The sequence below is a fragment of the Cuculus canorus genome, chromosome 18, assembly GCF_017976375.1.
Source record: "Cuculus canorus isolate bCucCan1 chromosome 18, bCucCan1.pri, whole genome shotgun sequence".
Lineage (NCBI taxonomy): Eukaryota > Metazoa > Chordata > Aves > Cuculiformes > Cuculidae > Cuculus > Cuculus canorus.
The window spans coordinates 6,600,481-6,620,005 of record NC_071418.1 but is presented as its reverse complement, the minus strand read 5'-3'; the positions used below and the strand labels follow the sequence as shown (position 1 = coordinate 6,620,005).

Genomic DNA, 19,525 nt, shown 5'->3' with positions numbered 1-19,525 from the left:
ACTTGCTCGCTATGCCAGTGGCTGGTAGGGACGGGGACAGGGCTCATGCCATGTGGCCGACAGCCCCGGTCCCGGGGAACCCTGGACGGTGGGGAGATGGGCAGCCGGTGCTGGCGCAGCAGCAGGGCACAGGCAGCCATCCGGCGAAAATCTGCATCCCCAGTTATGCAACGCCTCTGATTTATTCATGCCTGAACCGGGCACTGGCCTAGAAATGAGCCTTAGGGAGGGTGGGGAGGGGCAGGGCTGAGAAGACGCGGGCTGATCGAGCCCAGGGGAGGCTGTGGGAGCAGGGCTGGGCAACCAGGCACCTTGCATGGGTGCTCACCTTGCGGCCGGTGACACCGCATAGGGAACAGGCTGCTGCCACCCGACCCATGGCCAACAGGGCTGTGCAACAGGCAGCAAGGGGGCTGGTCCAATCTTCTCCTCCCAAGCCAGATTTCATGTTATTAATCAGTTTAACCACAGCAGCATCCAGCGCCCTGGACCAGGAGCAGGAGGCACCAGCAAAAGGCTCTGGCTGGCCCAAGCAGACGCTAGGAAGGGGTGGAAGACGGAAGCGGTGCTCAGGAAACGGCTGTTAGAAAAGCAACAACAGTGAAAACAAGCACCGTGCCCAGCCTTTCCCGGCAAAACTGGGCTGCCCACTCCTCCCAGTCCCTGCTGCTTGTTCAGAAGGCTGAGAGGGGCAGCTCAGCCAGTGGAGACCAGGAAAGCAGCCAGGCCAGACCCAGTCAGCCCCTGCCTCTCTGCCACAGCCAGCAGCACCCCAGAGCTGGAGGAGCTGCTCGTGCACCAGGACATCCACACCAAGAACCAGAGCTTGGGCAGGGGTAAAGGGCTGGGGTTCAACACAGTCATCTGTGAGCTGATGGCATCCAACGGTGTCTTTGGACTGTGTTTCCCTGGGAAACTGCAGCCAGCACTGGGAAGGGGCCGAGCTTCTCCACAGCTTCCTAGGGTGACAAAGTGTCCTTTTACACTTCGCTCTGTGGCTCCACTTCTCCCTAGAAGGAAGGGTGCTCTGCCATGGGGCAGAGGCCAGACCACCCTGTGCTGCCCAGCTGAGTGCATGGGGCAGCAGGATAGATGGGAAACACCCTGGGACTCAAGACAAGCAAACATCTGCTCATCCCCCGCACCGAGCCCCGGCCTCCTTGGAGAGAAAAGGCTGCAGGGGAGCAGTCGCACGCTCCCTGCCGAGAGGAAACAGATGCCGCTGGCCCAGCGCAGGCATTTCCCGTCGCTGTCACGGGGTGCTGAGATTTGCAGGTAACAGAGGCTGTGGGACCACATCCTGCCCTGGCATCATCCTGGATATTTCATTTTAGGAGGGAAGCAAAGCACAGAGCAGGGAGCCAGAGACCATCAGAGCAAGTACCCACATGCTCGGGCTGCTGGGTGGCAGCTCCCCCTTGCCAGCTGCTGGAAAAAGGGGGGCTCATCCCAGGCCCCAGCACAGGAGTTCTGACCTCAAGATCTCCAGCTGGCTCATGAGGGGTCCTCCAGCTCAGCCCTGACCCGCAGCTCCCACGCATCCTACTCTGGGTAAGATCTCAGGACGCAGGAATAGGGGCTAGGGAGGGTCTGATGCCCACTTGGCAACTCATGGCCAGGCATGGATAGGCACAGGGGAGGGACAAGTGCATCAGGCAAGAACAAGAAGTGGTGGATGCCAGCAAGGCAGAAGTCTCCATCTCCCAGGGACGCACATGGAACAAGACGGCTGTAGAAACCAGCGCGGATTTATTGTTGAAACACAATCACCCAACACTTGAAGCTGTCAAACACCCCGGCAGGGCTCACAGTCACAGCACCAGGACCGGGCTGTGTAAAAACAACAGCAGAGGGGAGGGAGAGCCTGAGCCCAGCCCTGCACGCAGGGGTGGTCATTTGGCAGCCAGCAGCTGCTTTCGCTGTTGCTCCAGGAGGGCTTCCAGGTGGTCAGCTTTCTGCACGGCTGCCTGCAGCAAAGCAGATGAGAGGGAGAGCTCGCTGCACCCTGGGACTGAGGTGCAGCCTGAGGGCCAGGGGCGCCGGGGCCAACTGCCCCCCTCACTCACCTCGTACTGCTTCCGAAGGCTGTTCACACCCTCCTCCTTCCTTGCAACAGCCGCCTTCACCCTGAGACAGACACCGAGAGGCTGAGGACCCAATCCCTGGTGCCCAGCCCCAAACACCAGACTGGCCCTGTGCCCCAGGAAGGTGATTTCAGTTGCGGGCGTGGCCCAGCCCCTCTGCGCGCTGCACCAAGCCAACGAGCAGCTGCTCCGGGCTCCAGGGTGCTGTTACATGCTATAGGTGCCTTTATTCCCTTGGTGAGCTTTATGCAGTTTGGATCGAGTAATCTCTAGGAAGAATGGGACATGAGCTTCACAAGACTTAATTAATTGACACACAGGGAGGGGATTTTAAGTTTCTTCCCATTTCTCAAGCTCATGGATGCTGCCTCATGGCTGGCCTCTTCCCCACGGCGCTTGGAGCACCAGACTTTCTGCACTTTGCCTTTGCCAGGCTGTAGAGAATGGACAAGGGGGAAAGAGGATCCTCATTATCTCATATGCAAGCTACAACCCTGAGTCTCAAAGTGAGTGGGAATCACGTGGCAAGACCTAGGAAAGCTGTGAGCCCAGCTCCATGTGCTGGAGCCCAGCTCCGTGTGCTGGTACAACAGCCTCTCAGTACAGCTGGTGGTGAGCAGCTCTGTACAGACACCAACAGGAGGATGGCTCAGCGTCACACTGAAGCCGTTAGCACACAGCACTCTGCCCTACGCAGAAAGAGCTCCCACAGGAGAACATGCTCTTCCCCTTCCGATTCTCCTTTCACTTGCAAAATGCCTCCCCCACAGGCAGACTCGAGAGAAGAGGAAGCCTCACATCCTTGGCCAATGCCAAGTCCAGCTCCCAGCACCATCTCCCCACTGAGCATGCACAGGATGGAGCTGAGCCCTGTGGCACAGCACCCCCTATGCCACAGCCCTGCTCACAGGGGCTCCAGGGTGTTTTCGGGATGTCTTAGCTGCCTTCAACCCCCGTGGCTGTGCAGCGGCCAGCCGAGCCCTGACCCACCACAGGCTGCTCCCCCACCTACGCTTGGGGCAGAGGAATTGTTTGCCTGGCCTCTCTGGAGGGACAAATCTGTGGAGCAAGATATGGTGGCTGCAATCACAGGTATCACGTGCTACCCACAGCAGAGACCTCCAGGTGGTGACCTTTAGCCCTGCCCACTGGCAGAGCTCCTGCCCAGGACAAACCACAGGCAGAGCTGCGCACCTCTGGCCTCTCCAGGGAGGAGCCCTCACACTGCTCCAGCTGCCCTCCAGGCATGCAAGGGAGTAGCCCTGGAGACAGGATGACACAGAGCTGACCAGAAATCACAAGGGTCAGAGGATTCCGGGTGGCTGAGCTGGCAGCCAGCATGGGTGACTCTGCTGCCCATTTGGTGTGACAGGACTGGAAGCTGTACCCAAGGCTACAACACTGCAGACACGCTCCTCGGCACACCCCAGGCCAGCTCTGCACCCACAGCCCTAGCTCTGAGCCCAGAGCAGTGAACCCCAGGCAGCCTCACCTCCTGTGAACCTCCTCCAGCTCTTTGTCCTTCTCCCGTACCACCTTGTCCAGTTCCAGGCGCTGCCGGGCTCTCATCTCCGCCATCTCTGCCTTTAGCCGCTTGTTCTCGTTCTCTGTCCCCACCAGCCTGTCAGTGAACTCCTGCCGGATCACTTCAGCCAGGCTGTTCCGCTCTTCAACCAGCTGGTCCCTTGCCTGCAGCAGGGCAGAAAGGTGACATCACGGTGCTGACAGGGACAGGGCATGGCAGGGGGACAGAGACATGTAGGACAGGGAGCAGTGAGAGGAGCCGGAGCCCCAGGTTCTGCTCCTCACTCACCTTCTGGAGCTCCTCCACCTCCTGCTCCTTGTGCTTCAGCAGCCCCTGCAGACGAATGCTCTCCCCTTCCAGCTCTGCCAGCCGCCCCTTCAGCTCATTGCAGCGCTCCTGCAGCTTCCGCTCAGATTTCTCCAGCTCCTGGAGCTCTACCTCGTACTTGTCTCGGATTCTCTTAATCCTAACAGAAGGAAAGGACAGGCAGCCTGGCTCAGCCCAGTGCTGCAGGGACCATCACCAGCCACTTTCGAGATGCAGGAGGGACAACACAGCAGCAAGGTGGTGATTCGCCCCATGGGAAATCCAGGACTGTATCCTCAGGAAGAATTTATCCCTGCCAGCCGCTCCTCCTAAATGCTGCTCACACCTGCAGGGTGCTCTCTGGAGTGGGGACTCACAGACTCACTGCTTCCTTTCCCCCTCACCTGTTCTCCGCTGCCCTCTCACATTCCTCTTTGGCTGAGGACATATCAGCTTCCAGGCGCTCAATCACCAACTCGATCTCTTTGTCTCTCTCCTTCCTCACCTCCTCCCGCAGCTCCCGCTCCCGGGAGAGCAGCCAGGCTTCCTGAAGACAGAGACGGCAAATATTGCCTTGATCTCTCTTGGAGCCCATGGGTGACGCACCTTTGGAGAAGGGCACCTCTTGCTGTTACCTCCTTCTTCATGTAGTTCACCTCCCAGGTCTGCTTCTCGAGCTCCAGCTGGTCCTTCAGCACCTTCACTTCTGCCTGAGGAGCAACAGGACAACCACCACTCAGCTCCAGCAGCTGGCAGCAGCTCCAGCACCAGCCCAGTGGGGTTCAGTGCCATCATAGGTCACCGCAGCCAGGTGCTTGCATCCAAGAACAGCAATCCAGGGCTCAGAGGCGACGGGAAAACCAGACCTGATGCCGCCTCTCCTGCTCCTCCTTCTCCTTTGCGTATTCCTCCTTCAGCATCCTGGTGATGGCCAAGCTGCTCGCCTCCAGCTGCTGCCGCAGCTCCTCCACCTCTGCTCTCTGCCTGCCCACACATAGATCACAGCTACCAATGTCCGCGCCAGCCCAGCCTCACCATCCCCTCCTCGGGCTGTTCCTTCTAAGCCCCCCTCAAGCACCAGCCCTCTTCCCACAGGAGCCTGCCCTGGGAAACCAGCCCTGAGCTCAGCATTGCTTCCAGCCCTTGGCTGCCATGTGGGCCCTGCTGCTGGCCCTCTCACCTGGCTGCTTGCTGGCTGAGCCGTTCCTTCTCCTCAGCTACCTCGGCATAAAGCCGGCGCCGCTGCTGCTGCAGTGCCCGTTCCTCCTGCTCCAGCTGCTGCTCACACCTGTGGGGCAGAGCAGCTTCAGGGATGTGGCTGGCTTCAGGTATTTGTCCGCTTCTCCACCCTGACCCATCCCTTCCATGGCCAACCAGAGGCTGGTCCAACACTGGAGGATGCTCCTGCTTCACCAGCATCTCCCATTTCAGACTGGTGGCGAGAAAGGGGTTGCTCCCCACGGATTTTAACTGCAAATATCAGTAACCCCCTGACACATAAGGTGTTGGACATCACCCCCCAGGCTATGGGCCCCAAACCACCCTCAAGCCTACCCCCGTGACCACATACCGCTGCTGGGCCAGCTCCCTCTCCCGCTGGCTCTGTTCCTCCTCCCGCTCCAGCATGCCCCGCAGTTCCTCTGCCTGTCGTTTGTAGCGTTGAGCAGCCCGCTCGTCCGACTGCAGCAGCTCAGCCTCGTGCAGCATCTTCAGCTTCTTGATATCCTGCTTGTGCTTGGTGATGAGCTTCTGGATCTCCGACTCCAGCCCTGGGGCAGCGGGAAGGACAGTTACCACTCGGCCTTGGGGCTGTCCAGACCCCAACACCGGCACCCTTGGTGCTGGCCAGGAGGCGGCAAACACAACAACTACCAAAGAGGGCCTGATAAGAAAAGAGGGGAGGACGCAGGGGCTCTCTTGCTCTCTAGCTTCTTCCTCTACCAAACACAGGGAGCATGGACTGCCCACATTGAGGGCTCCTCCAACTGCCAGCAGCTTCTGCAGGCACAACTCCTCTCCTGGACCAGCACCACCATGACCTCTGCACCAGCCCAACTGCAGCCACCACCAAGGGAATGAGCCTGTACCTTTCACAGTGATTTCTTTGATCTTTTTGGTTTTCTCATCAATCCACTTCTCCCGCCGGATTTTCTCTGTTGCGCTCATCAGTTCCTTCAGTTTCTTAATCTCCTGTTTGGAAGCAAATGGAGATGCTTCAGAGACAAGCGAGGGGAGAAAAGTCCTGTTAGCTGGAGCCCGGCTGTTGAGTCGCAGGTGAGAGCAGACAGCCTGAGATGTGCACAGACACATGCAGTCCTGGCCAGGCACGTTCTCCTAGTCCAGAGAAGCCGCCGTACGCTCTCCCAGTGCTGCCTTCTCCCTCACAAGATGGGGCTGCTGCTGTCCCATGGATGCTGAGCATGAGGGAAAAGAACAAAACTCTTGGGAAAACACTCGCTGGCTGAGACAGGAGAGCAGAGCTGGGGCTGCTGACAGTCCTTGTACACCGGGCAGCCCATCTGTCCGCAGAGGCAGGGTTGTGTGTGAAGACACTTCCCTCTGCAGCCTTCAATCTCCCTGGTGTAGAAGAGCCTCCAGCAGGAGGACAGACAGATCAACCACCTAACACCACTGCAGAACAAGCTCCTGCAGCACCCCAAAACTCTTCAAAGATGAAGGCCGCACAGCCACTGCTCTCACTTCCTCCTCTGCCTGCATTTACCTCCTTGGCTCTCCTCTCCAGCAAAAAAATAGCTGGAGAAATGCACAGGCCCTGCTTCCCGGAGCTCTTCCCCAGCACTCCTGTCAGCAAAAGCCGGTCAAAGCACTCGGCAATGTTGCTTCTGTGCTGGAGTTCCTGGTGAGAGAGGCCCAGCCTGGCCAGAAATGGTTCTGTTTCGGCACAGGCAGACGATGTCTGCCTGCAGGATGTGGACACACAACTCTGGAAGGCGAGTGTGGGGCTGGACACCCAGGGCCTCGCTACTCAGCTGCTGTGTGGAGAGGCACAGGGAATAGCAGCATGGGACTCACTCTTAGGGAAAAACGGGCAGGAAAATAGGCATGGGAAGATGGGACAGCCTGAAGGCAGCAGCTGAACATATGGCCTGGGGAGACAGGGTAAGGGGCTCTTCCCTGGGGCTGACCCTGCTGCCGAGTTCCCAGCCCAGCCCTGTTGCCTGCAGGAGCCTGCGGAGCCGGTCAGGGTGTAAGAGCAGAAGGGCAAGACACAAAAAAGAGGAAAGACCACATTTACCTCACAAAAGGGACCCAAAGTGCGCCAGACCTGGGGAGAAAGAAAGGAGGGGATGGAGAGAGAAGGGGAATGGCGAAGTCATGGGGGAGAGGGGACAAAGCAGGGCAAAGAGGCAAAACCAAACAGTCGTGTGTATGTGAGAGCACCAGGAAGGAGTCCCATGGGAGTGACAGGAGGCACGGACAAACTGGGCAGGTGAGCAGATGTGCCAAGGGCCTGGCACTACCACTGGCTACAGCAGCTCCAGGACAGGGGCAGAGCCAGCCAGAGAATGTGCCACATGGCTGGGGACCTGCTCTGGCAACCAGGGACCCCACAGGGACAAATGTCCCTCGGTGGTTGCCTCCCACCATTGAGAGAAAGCAGGGAGACGTACAGCAGAGCCAGGAGCCTGGCTCACCAGGAACAGGGACAACAAAGAGACAGCAGAGCAAACATAGCAATGGTTCCTAGTGCTGCTGCCCTGCTGTGACTGCAGAGCAAAAGTAATGGAGGCACCTTCTCTGCCCCAGCAAAACCAGCCCCGTCCCTCCAAGGAAAGGGGTTCCTCCAGGCTCCAAGGACAGCAACACTGCACTGGCTTCTTGCTCTCAGCTGAGATCAAAACTCGGGCTTAAACAGTGAGGCCAAGTGGGCAAAATGAGCCTACACTTTGTTTGCAGGAAGACGTCTGTCTCAGCAGGCTCAGGATGGTGCAAACGCCTGCCCAACTCCAGAGCCCTGCGCATGAGCTCGGCTGCAAGGCCAAGGGCGAGCAGGGGCCAGGTCAGCAGGGCCAGGACGAGCCCCACAGAAAAGCTGTGAGTCAGCAGCGCTGCCTTCCTGCCAGGCCAGCACAGGGTGAGCAGAGCCATCTCCATTTGCAGGAGAGAGAGCTCCGGCACGCTCCCGAGGGAAGGTCCCAGCCAGCTCCCAGGAGCAGGCAGTACCCCCCAGAGCAGGGTCCCGAGGCACAGCTCACTGTGGAAACAGCCCTCTGCGTGTTTGGGTGCAAACACCCAGTGAAACCCACAGAGGTCTGTTACTGTCTTACATCCCCTGTTCCTTTATAATCTTGTCCCCACTTAGCTCCAAGAGCATCCCCATGCCTGCGAAGGAGGCTGGAAGTCACCCAGCTCAGAAGGATGCGGCCACGGGTACAAATTTATCTGCAGCATCAGGTTTGTGCCAGCGCCTGCTTTCAACTCTGCTGAAGTGAGATCCCCCCGTCACCCCCAAGCCAGGGGACACCTCTGTCCACAGTAGGATGTGTGGGAAGGGTCTTCCCAAGCAGAGGCCCTGGGAGGTGGCACTGTCCTGTGGTCAGTCCCATGCGCCTGGATTTGGGCAGCAGAGGACAGCAGCCTTGTGGGGAGCCAGGGCAAAGCCCTGCAGGTCACACAGACTCTCTGTGCATGGAGAAGGGCTCTGTAGAACAACTGGGAGCAAAACCAACCACCTCTGGTGGTGGCACGTCTCCTCTCCCTGTCCTCCTGCCTTCCCCATCCCCTCACCAGCTCATGCTGCTCCTGCATCTGGCTGATTTTCTTGCCGTACTTCTGGTCCACTTGTTTCAGCTCAGCTACCACAGCTTCACACTTCTCACTCAGCACCTTCTTATCATTAATGAGCTGCGCAGGGCAAAGAGGAGGCATCAGGCAGGGTACAGCAACCTCCCCTTCTGGCTTCAGAAGAAGCAGCCTGAGTTGGGATGGGGCATTACCTGGTCGATGAAGGCCAGGTGCCTCTGGATAGCTGCCTCATACTGTTCCCTCTGCAGCTTGAGCTGGTGGCCAAGCTCCTCCTCAGTCTGTTTGACGTGCCGGACAGTCAGTTCCCTCTGCTGAGCCTTTTGGATGTACACGAGAAAGAGCCATGGGACATTAAGAGGGAGAAGCTACACAAGCCCCAGCATGTGTACAGGAGATAATAAACCTGGAACGCACTGCCAGGCCAGGACAAAGAGGAACACAGCTAAATCCCAGTCCCTGGTACTCATACCTCCTGCCTGCCCTGCTGCCAGCAAGAACACCCAAACCCCCGTGGATCAGAGGAAAATAAGGGTTTCGACCCAGTCCTGACCAAGGGCTTCTGGAGCAGCCAGGCACCTGCCACGGAGGGCAGTTTGAAGAAGTTTCTCAAAGCAGGGGGGCAGCAAAGAGAAATCAGAGCAAAACCCACACCAGACTGAGAAGGATCTTGTAGATCTTTCCCATGCTAACAGCGACTGGGACTGCAGCATGCCCAGCAGCCTCTGGCCCTCTGCCTCCTCGGCACTAGCTCCAGGAATGCTGCACTGCTCTGCTGGGGACACAGATGAGAAACTCTGTTCACAGAGCCCTGATTTTGTGCTTCAAAGCCACTGCCCCAGGAAACATCTGCTGAAGGCTTTTAGTCTTCATTCCCCAGCAAGCAAGAGCATCTGGCTCACACACCAGGGCCGTCTGCAGCAGGCTGATGGTTCGCTTCTTCTCCTCCACTTCCAGTTTAAGCCTCATGATGGAGCTTGTGACCTCCGTGGCAACAGCAGACGCCTGCTCCAAGTGAGCTAGCTCCTCTTCCGAGAGGAGACCCTGTCACAGGGAAAAAAATGATTAGAAGCATGTGGGGACCACCTGGAACCAGGACAAGGAGATGGGAGATCCTTACCACCAGAGTCTTGCACCACCTCTCCAACACAAATAGGCTCTCACTTCAGCACTTACCTCCCGCTGTGTGGCCGAGGCAGCCGACCGGGGCCTCTCCTGTTCAGACTTCTCCATCTCATCCAGGAAACTGATGATGCTCTGGAGCTTAGCCTCTGAGAGCAGAGCCCCATCCTCAGGGACCCCCGGAGAGTGGTTCAGCTTCCCAAACTTCTCCAAGTTATCAGCAGTCAGGGAATTGGAGCTGGGCTCCTGCTGGGCAGACACAGCTCTGAGTGAGCACCCAAGGGAAGGCTCAAGAGAAGAGGCGGTGGCTTTTCTCCACCACTGGAGCCCAGTCATCCCACTGCCTCCCAGTAACCAGCCTTATCCTCTGTGCTAACACCCTCCCACCACAGCCTTCAGTTTTGCCCCTCCTCGCAGGTGCCCCAAGACCCGGCTGCACCAAACTCCTCTACTATGTGAGCCAGTTGCATTTCTCGCCCTCCACCAGGCTGTCTTCTCCACAGCAAGCGCTGGGAGAAGACAGTTCACAGGGGAACCTGCTCCCACCAGGCAGCCATCTCTGCCTGGGATGGATGTCACCAGCCTCAGCCCTCTGCCTACTCCATCCATCCAGGAACATCTGTCCTTCCTGAAGGTTTTCAGTGGGGGCAGTAGCTCCGGCTCTTCCTCCAACAGCCTGAGCGTGTCCAGCAGCTCACTGAGTGTGGCCTTGGACTGAGCAGTCACCACGGTCTCCAGGTCCTCACCACTCATTTCTCTGGAGCTCACATCCTAGGGGAGAAGACTTTGCAGTAAAACAGTTTGTAAGATCTCCCCAGAAGTCAACAAAGGTTCCAAAGCCACCCTGGTAGAACAACTGGTGCGAGGAGCCCCACAAGCCAAAGCCAGACCCACCTGCAGCTTGTCCTCTGTCCCAGCGTCCTGCGAGGGCACAGAGCCGAGGTCTGCAAAACCGCTTTCTTCTGGCTCTGCAGCTACTGAGTGGAAATTGGCCTCTGCAGGAACCAGACCGTTCTCAGGCACTTGCAACAACCAGTCCCTTCGATGCAGCTCTTCAGAGCAAGAACCACCCCTCTGTCATCCTCCTTTCCCCTCATGTCACACACATGAGGAGAAGGAGCACTGGAGACCTGCAGAAGGGACTCACCAGCGTTATTGGCTTTGGTGATACTGCTGGCTGGACTGACATTCCTTGCAGAAGAAGGTTTGGCAGGCTTCTTCTTTGCTACCCTCCTGCTCTCCTTCACCAGCATAAGCTCTTCTTCTGCCAAACGTTTTGCGTCCAAAGCCTTTTGGGCCCTTTTCTGCTGCAGCTCCTGTAGGGACAGAGAAGTCATCAGCATCCTGCCCAGCACGGGGAAAGTTCTGATGAACCCCTGGACTGCTTCAGGGGTCAGCGAGGGCCTGGGAGACAGCAGCAACCCATAAGCATGCTGCTGAAGGGCTAACAAGGGGGACTATCAAGAAAGGGAAAGCACAGGACCAACAGCTCTGCTCCTCACTGCTCTGAGTGGAGGAGAGGCGGTGGCTATGGTCTTTGCCAGCTCCACATGTGAACAAGAGCTGTGCACATGCCCCTGCATTGTGTCCTTTGCAGCTCCGTAAAGAGCCTCCAAATCCCAAAGGCCAAGCGCCATGCAGTGCAGCGACGCCGCAGTGCCCTAGGGACTGCCTTAGCCGAGTTTTGGGAAGTCACAGGCACGTGTTCGCAAGCTGTTGCAGCATTTTGCTGTCCTCGGGCTGCTCACTGCTGTCTCTCTCTCACTCCCCCAAACTGAAATACGATTCCATTTAGGGCAAAGAGAAATTGGAGATTTTAAAAACATCTTCAGCTATACTGTAAGCCAACACACAACTCCTGGCAGTCCGTGCCAGCCTTTCATCTGTGCCCCAGAAGTGTCAGCCCTTTCCTGCTGCAAAGCGGGCTGCAAGAACAGGGTGAAGACAGCGAGGTGCTTCCTGTCAGCAGGCACAGCGCGGTGCTCAGCCCACCCTGGAGGGACTCCGCTCCCGAGGAGGGTCCCATTCCCAAGGCACTCTCATCCTCAGCCACTCCACGGAGCTGCAGTTCTCCCCGTTTCAACATTGTCACCCTTTTCCCAAAAACTAGATCAAAACCAGCACTGCCTTCGCAAGCTCCAAAAGAGCTGCCAAGGCTTGGCATGAGCACAACAGGAAACTGCTCTGTGGCACCTCCATCTCCATAGGGAGCAACTCCATTTCCAAGGCTAGCTCTAATTCTGCCTCTCGCAAAGCCCCAGGAGATGCAGAGGAGAGGCCCTCTCACCGCCTCACAAGGAGATGCCAACAAACTGTCCTCACAGAGGCCACAGTGCCCTTTCCTCATTCCTACCTGGATGGCAGCACGTCGGGCCAGGCGTGCCTTCTCCTCTCGTATCTTCCGGCGTTCCTCATCCTTCCTCTCCTGCAAATCCAGGATATTCCCTTCCTCCATCTGCTGCTGCCTTTCCTTCCAGAGAGGAGGGTAAATAAAATGTTAGTGAGAGCTTCTCAGCACACACCACTCACAGCAGAGAAGTGGGAAAGTGCACACAGCACCTGAGGTCACCCTATATCCAGGCTTTCCATCCTCCCAATCCTTCCCACTGTGCAGGTGAAGAGCCCTCAGAAAAGCTCCACTTTAGAGCAGCTTATTTTCTTTAGATACTAAATGCAATTATTAGTCATCTGGGTCTGAAACCAACGAGGAGACAAGGCTTAAAAATAGACTCTCACATGCAAGAGCTACGGTATTTTTTGTTATTGGGATAAATAATTGAACACAAAGACACACAAATAGCTGCAGATGACTCGTCACTCGCTAATAAGCCAGCTCATTACTGATTCGCTATGATGAACTGAGACAGGGTATCCCTCCTCCGGCCACCAGCATGTCCGAGACAATAAAAATTGAGCAGGATTTGTGTGCTACTGCCAAGGTCTGCCTGCTCGCAGAGAAGGGAGCTGGGAGACCGGAGCTGTGCAGCGCTGAGCCCAGAGCTTCCCGGCCTGAACTCCCACTGGAGCCAAATCCACGCTCCCCTCTGCATCCCTGCGGGGCTGGGACCTCCTCAGCGCTCTGGACAGCCAAAAGTCTGTCATCTCCACAGCTCAGGAGTCAGTCGGAGGGTCTGTCAAATAAAGGGACTCAAAATTCCCCTGGCAGCGAGGCAAGTGGGACACGGGTGTGGGAGGGATCTGCACAACAAGGCAGCAGCAGGACTGACCTCCCTTTTGGAAGCCAGCAGGCGCTCCAGAGCCGCGGCTCCCACCTTGCGCCGCTGTGAGTGGCGTCGGTACCAGCGCTGGATGGTGACAGCAGCCAGGTTCACCTGCTGGATAAACCTGCGGGGAGAAGGAGCATCAGCGCAGTCCCAGGGTCACCCTCAGCCTCCAGACAGGCAGCACCACCCCAACCCACTCCAGCAGAGCCCTGGCTGCTCATCCACAGCACCAGGACCTCTTCTGTCCCTTCACACCCCGACTTAACCAGGCCCTTTCCCAGGATGAGTTTAGGGGTGGGAGGAACTTGTGCCTTTGATGATGACAACTCAAAGTCCAGAGCCAAGTCACACAGAGGGCAAATCAGCCACTGCGGGTGCACTAAGAGCAGCCCTTCCCAAATCTGGAGTCTCACAGGATAAACTGCTACCAGGTATCCTGAGCTCATCCTTCCAGGCTCTTCCCACCAGCCATCATGCACCAGCTCCACCTCACCTCTCTGCCTCCTCCTCGGTCACCTCCTTCCTCCGAGTCAGGCTGCTGTTGTTGTTGTGGGTCATGATGTTGTTGCTGGAGAAATTCTTCTGCAATTTCACAAAGCTGCTGCTTTCACTGTCCTCATTTGAGGTTGCTTTGACAACGTTGCTAAGGAAGAATAGGAAGCTACTTGGCATCATCCTGCCTTGTCCTGTGCCACATCAGCACACGAGCATGGGGTCAGCTCAGCCCCCAAGCCAGGACCCCACCGCACTTACTTGAGGGAACTGGGTGCCTGGTTGGAGCTTTTGGGTGCAGGGCCCTTCTCAGCCATGGAGTAGTTGTTGTGCACCATGGTGGTGACACAGTTGCCCATCGCGCCCTTGTTGCTCCTTTTGTGGAAAGAAGACGAGGTGTTAGGATTTGCTGGATCTGAAGGGGACAGCATGCAGCATGGATGCTCCCTGCATGGCAACCTTCAACCCAATCATGACCATCTGGACCATGAAGGGGAGGAGCAGAAGAGGGCTCACAAGTGACCCGCCTGCTCCTCGGGAGCTGTTATGGATGCACAGACAGACACAGCCCAAGCAGACCTACAGCCTCCTGCTTGGGCTATTCTACACCTAGTCTTGGCTTGTGTCTCTCCTGGCCCTGAAGGGCTCAAGTTTTACTCATTCCCTTTCCTAGAGTAAGAGCAGCTTCTCCCACACACCTATGGAGCTCCTGTGCAGGTTCCAGGGGTGTCCTGGCCTCAGGACACATCATCGCCCATCTGCCCCAACAGAGGCAGAGCACCAGCACCCCCTCCTCTGCCCAGGTGCTTTCTCCCTGCGGTTCCTCCGAACTCCAGACCAGCTCTGGTTCAGTGACAGCCCTCCTACCTGTTGTTGGCAGTGAAGTTGGCAGCCAGAAGCACAGCAGCTTCCTTCCTCCTCATGCCTGCTGGTGGCTCAATGCCGTGGGAGCCAGAGGGGCCCAGGAATGCTCGCGGCTGGTCATCCTGCCACAGAGTGCACAGGTATAAACACAGGCAAGCACCAAACCCATGTCCTCAACCACCACCCTCTTCCTTCAGCAGCCAGCTTCTCCCACACACAAGTTCTGCAGCACAGCACCCTCGAGGCTTTGCCTGCACCACCGCCTGCCTCCTGAGGAGCCGGGAGCATGGAGGTGATGGGCCAATGGCCCTCGGACAGAGACAAGACCAAGTATGCTGGCCATTCAAACTGTGCCAGCTTTGCCTGCAGGCTGAGGAAGGACCAGCCTGGTCATCATGGATGTACCACCTCATCCTCGGGCCTAGAAAAACCCTCCAGCTCCTCCACAAACCCAGTCAGGCAGCACTAACTTCGCCCACACATCCCAGGACATCCCCATCCTCACCAAGACATTCCACGTGGTTTTCTTTTCTGTGGAGGTTTTGCTCAGACTTGTCGGTTTCTTTCTGCCCCCAGAACTGCTCTCAAAGAAGGTCAGGAAGTCTCCGCTCTGCTCTAAGCTTCAGCCCGAACCCAGGGAAGGCAGAGAGGAGGAAAGAACACATGTTCTGGAGTTAATATTGCATGCAGACAAATGGCAACACAACAGCGATAGCAGGATTCCCATCCTGCAGAGGCTGGTGGCAGGGCACTCTGACAGCACACACAGCACAGAGTTGAGGCACACCTCAAGTCTGCTGTTGTAACACGGGGAAAAAGAGGGCTGGAGAGTCATTTCACAGCCACAAAACCTGAGTGATTGGTTTTATACAGAGATTTAGACTTCAGCATAATGTATGGTGATTAGAATATATTAAAGGGATGGGCACAGGGCAACAAGAGAATCGTGATTCAGAGACAGCCCCTGCAAGGTCACTGGAGACAGGAGGAGAACTTTCATCTCCCAACACAGCCCAGCTACGGTCTGAAGGGTCCACAAGGGGCTATTGTAAGTGAACAGTCCTGTCCCTTGGAATTGAATTGAGTGTCTTCTGTGACAGAGGCTTCCCAGCCACAGAAATACACTGTTTCTCCAAATCCTAATCACCTCTCCTCAAAAAAAAACCTAAATAAATACAGAGCTTGGCTTTCCAAGGCCAGGTTGTAACCCCCGATGGGTATGACATGGCTTAGTGTACAGTTTTGAAAGGCTCTGGTTCCCCCAGAGGACAAAGGAGGCCATGGGGTTTCACAGTGGCCTCTGTGGGACAGACAGACACTGCCCAGCAGCTGGAGCTGTACCTGCACGCGCTGTTCACCCGCTGGTTCACTTGGGTGGTGCTGTTGGACCTCCGGAGGTTGTTCATAGCCCGGGATCCCGCATCTTCCTGCAGAGCAGAGCATGCTCAAATTCAGCAGCGATGTTAAGGAGGAGCACAAGCAGGCAGAGCTGGGCTGCCTGGCCTAGGCTGCCCCTGTGAGTCAGGTGTCCTAAAATAGCATTGCCAGTGGTGCTCCCCCTCCACTCAGGCCTGACGCGATGCTTCCGATATCCTCACAGTCTCTCCTTGAGTGCAATGACACTTTGCTCCCTCTCCAGCTCTCGTGCTGCTGCCGAGCCAGCAGGAACGCATTTGTTTGTGTGAGCTGAGCTGAGCTGAGCTGTGCTCGCTACCTGCCCTGGGAAGGAGCGTGAGGGAAAACTGCCAAGGCAGCAGGGATTAGTCAGCAAAAAGCACAGAGACTCCGCTACTGGACCTTCACAAAGCCCAGTAAGTACCCAGCGCTCATTCACTCTGCTGGAAACACACTCACAGAAACCCATACTCAGTGAGATGCCAAGTCCTGGCTCCTGCTGATCACAGCAGGAAAGGAGGGTGCTCAGAATGGCAATGGCTGGGCTTGGAAACCCCACAGCATCCAGCAGCTGATCACAGGAATTTGGGAGCTGAAGAAGGAAATCAGCACAGGGGGGGTGAAGGGCAAGGAAGGGAAAAGAGTGAAGCCTGATGCTTCCCTACTCACTCCTCTGCATATGCTAAAGCATCGAGAAGAGATCTAATGATCAGCGCATCATTGAGGACAATCAGATTTGGAGAGCGCACGGTACAGCAACACCCAGAGCTCCATCTCCAACCGGCACCAAGACCAGACTCATTCTCCCCTCCTGAAGGCAGCACGGCTGCTCCCCACAAACCCCTAGCCCTGCCACACGGTGCTGGGGGGACCCTAGGCTGCCTCCTATCCCAGGCCACGCTTTGAAGCCCAGCGTGGGAGAGTCAGCATGCACCAAGGCATCCCACAGCCCAGCCACACACGCCTCCCTGCCCCAAGCAGCAGGGATGAGGAATTTCTTCTGCCCAGGACTCACCAGAGTGTTCCTCTTGGGTTTGCTGTCAGCGGTGACCGAGATGGAGCGTGCCATGTGCTTGGCAGGAGAGGCGCTGCCGGGGCGCCGCAAAAGCGGCGCGGGAAGGCCCGTCAGGCTCAGATCCACGCTGCTGGAACCGGCGCCCTGGAAGGAGGAGCTGCTGCGGGTGCTCTTCATGTTCAAGCAGAGAGAAGGGGCCCTGGAAGAACAGCACAAACAGAAAAGTGAAGGCACGAAGAGCACATCCAGCCTCATGCAGCAAGGAAAACATACGTTCTGCTCCCAGTTGCCTCCTACAAATGCCAGCATACAGAGCCAGAACCATTTTCAAATGCGACAAAACACCTTCCTCTCCACACAACAAATCATAGAATGGTTGGGGTTGGAATGGACCTTAAAGACCATCCAGTTCCAATCCCCTGCTAAATAACCCTGAGCACGAGGCCTGGCTCCAGGGGAAGTCCTCAGTGTCCAACACCAGCAACCACCTCCTCACTGCTTGGACCAAACGCCCCACCCCATGACCTGCTGCCCCATTTACGAGCAGGGACACTCACTCCGAGGCCAGCAGATGGCCGAGACAGAGGAGAAAAGCCCTGCTCCCTACACTGGGCTCCTTCCCTCCACTTGGACCATGGCTGGGAGAGGAACACACAAGCCCAGAATGGTCCCTTCTGCTAAGGCTGGGGTTCAGCTCACCCAGCGCCCTGCCTCGGGCAGCGATGCTGGAACAGCAACAAGGCAGCTCCCATGGGATCCTTCCCCCACCAAGCGCTCCGGATCACTGCTAAGGAGCCATTCAGAAGCAGTTATTCCCTCTCCGAAGGCAGAGAGATGAATCCCCTTCCCTCTCACATCTCCTCCTGGCACAGCGCTGAGCCGGGATCTGTCGTTCACCCCAGGCAGACACCGTTACTATATCACTTTATTTCTTTCCACAGCAACAAACCACCCCCACCCCTAAAATCCACAAACCACCCCTAAATCCACCTTCCCCCAGCAGCTCTGGTTTCACCCTGCCTTGGGGCTCCACCGAAGCTTGGCAATGCCTCGGCCTCCAACAACCCAGGTAAACAAAGGGCTCTCGATGGAAACGGAGGGGAAAACACCAGGATAAGACGGCTCAGGCACGGAGCACCAAGGCTCAAACCCCACAGCGCCCAGGCTGCGGTCCAGTTCAGGTTCCCAAGCTGTCAAAGCCCAGGATTCCCCCAACCCCAGGCCCCACACGGGAGCACCAACATGGATGAGGGGCTCCAAGCTGCAAGGGGGACCCACAGGAGGGCAAGAGGGGACCAGAATGGGGGCAAAAGGGACCAGAAGGGGGACACAGAGGGGACTGAGCCCAGAGGTGGGTGAAGGGGGACCAGAAAGGGGCCTAGAGAAGGATGAGGGGGCAAAAAAGGGGGCAAAGGGAGGCCAGAGGGGCACAAGGAGGGACCAGAGAGGGGCAAAGGGGGCCCAGAGAGGGGCAAAGGGGGCCCAGAGAGGGGCAAGAAGGGTAAAGAGGGACCAGAGGAGGGTGTGAGGGCACAGGGCGGCAAGGAGGGACCAGATGGGGAGCAATAAAGGAGGCAGAGGAGGGGAAAGGGGGAGGCGTCTGAGGGGGGCAGGAGGGGTGTCCAGAGAGGGGCCAAAGGGTGAGAAGGGACCAGAGTAGGGCAAAGGGGGCCTGGAAGAAGGTGAGAGAGCACAGATGGGGCAAGGAGGGATAGAAGGGGCAATAGAGGGGGCAGAGGAGAGCAAAGAGAGGCCAGAGCGGGGTGAGGGGCAGAGGGAGGTAAGAAGAGGGGAGGAGAAGAGAAGGGTCCGGATGGGGGAGAAGAGGAAAGAGAAGAGAGGGGCAAGGAGGGACCAGAGGAGGGTAAAGGGGAGGGGGAAGAGGAGGAGGGGCCAGAGAAGAAAGAGAAGGGGGAGGCAGAGGGGACAAGGAGGGGACCAGAGGGGGCCAGAGCAGGGAGAAGAGAAGGATCCAGAAGGAAGAGAGCAGGGGGGTCCAGTGGGGGGAGAAGAGGGGGGTTAGGAGGACCGGAGAGGGGCGAAAGGGGGCCCAGAGGAGGGTGAGGGGGCACAGAGAGACCAGAGGAGCGGGAAGAGGAGGGCGGTCTTGAGGGCAGAGAATAAAGGAGTCCAGAGAGGGAAAAGGAGAGGGGAGGCGAGGGGATTCCAGAGGGGAAGGGAGAAGAAAGAAGTCGGGGGGGGGGGGGGGGGGGGAAAAAGGGGGGTTTTGAGGGGGTGTCCAAAGGGGGAGGGAGAAGAGAGAGGTCTGACGAGGCGGGGAAGAAGAGGGGGAGGAGAGGAGGAGGGACCAGAGTGAGGCGAAATGGAGGAGAGTAAGGGGGCACAGAGGGGCGCAAGGAAGGCCCAGAGGGGGCCGAAGGGGGGGGGTGAGGGCAGAGTCGGGGTAAGAAGAAAAGAGGAGAGTCCAAAGGGAGGGCGAGAGGGGCCCAAAAGGGGGACAGAGTGGGGCAACAGCTGAGCTGCAGTGAGGAGGGAGAAGAGGGGACAGAAAGAGGACTAAAGGAGGAGGAAAGGGGACCAAAGGGGGACGAGGAGGAAGCACCGAGGGTGAGTCCGGGCCGGGGCTCTTGCCCTGTCCCCCTCAGGCGCACCCACCGCCCCCGCGCCCCGCGCAGCCCCTACCGCCGCCGCTCGCCGCCCGGCACGAGGCGGGGCCGGAGGGGGGGGAGCGGCCAATGGGGAGAGGCGGGCGGGGGAGGGGCCCGCGGCGATT

The 19,525-nt window shown here is 57.7% G+C and overlaps 1 protein-coding gene across 13 annotated transcripts; it reads right to left on the bottom strand.

Moving 5' to 3' along the window:
• Positions 1–1,752: 1,752 nt before the first annotated feature.
• Positions 1,753–19,475, bottom strand: CEP131 (centrosomal protein 131). Of its 13 annotated transcripts, none has more exons than XM_054083347.1 (27): positions 19,435–19,475; positions 16,792–16,990; positions 15,723–15,808; positions 14,887–15,001; positions 14,385–14,503; positions 13,779–13,892; positions 13,519–13,668; positions 13,029–13,146; positions 12,155–12,271; positions 10,949–11,117; positions 10,696–10,853; positions 10,348–10,572; positions 9,856–10,047; positions 9,586–9,723; positions 8,874–8,999; positions 8,665–8,781; positions 7,172–7,201; positions 6,003–6,105; positions 5,486–5,684; positions 5,096–5,203; positions 4,782–4,899; positions 4,551–4,625; positions 4,320–4,462; positions 3,898–4,075; positions 3,577–3,773; positions 2,067–2,127; positions 1,753–1,967 (listed from the first exon to the last, which is right to left on the bottom strand). In XM_054083347.1, the coding sequence occupies exons 2-27, from the start codon at positions 16,966–16,968 to the stop codon at positions 1,893–1,895; spliced, it is 3,408 nt and encodes a 1,135-aa protein (XP_053939322.1). In that variant the 5' UTR covers positions 16,969–16,990; positions 19,435–19,475; the 3' UTR covers positions 1,753–1,892. The 13 variants fall into 13 exon arrangements, with proteins under 13 accessions (XP_053939322.1, XP_053939318.1, XP_053939324.1 ...); XM_054083343.1 differs by lacking the exon at positions 19,435–19,475 and adding an exon at positions 17,491–17,750; XM_054083349.1 differs by lacking the exon at positions 19,435–19,475 and adding an exon at positions 19,408–19,429 and having other exon boundaries at positions 1,754–1,967.
• Between the last annotated feature and the right edge of the window lie 50 nt (positions 19,476–19,525).

Excerpts from the sequence above, each read along its gene's own strand:
- CEP131 (XM_054083337.1), bottom strand. The coding sequence starts at position 17,100 with ATGCTGGCATTTGTAGGAGGCAACTGGGAGCAGAACGTATGTTTTCCT. Across the intron at positions 13,669-13,778 it reads CAGGCACCCAGTTCCCTCAA|CAACGTTGTCAAAGCAACCT; the intron begins GTAAGTGCGGTG and ends ATTCTTCCTTAG. Across the intron at positions 4,900-5,095 it reads CTCAGCCAGCAAGCAGCCAG|GCAGAGAGCAGAGGTGGAGG; the intron begins GTGAGAGGGCCA and ends ATGTGTGGGCAG.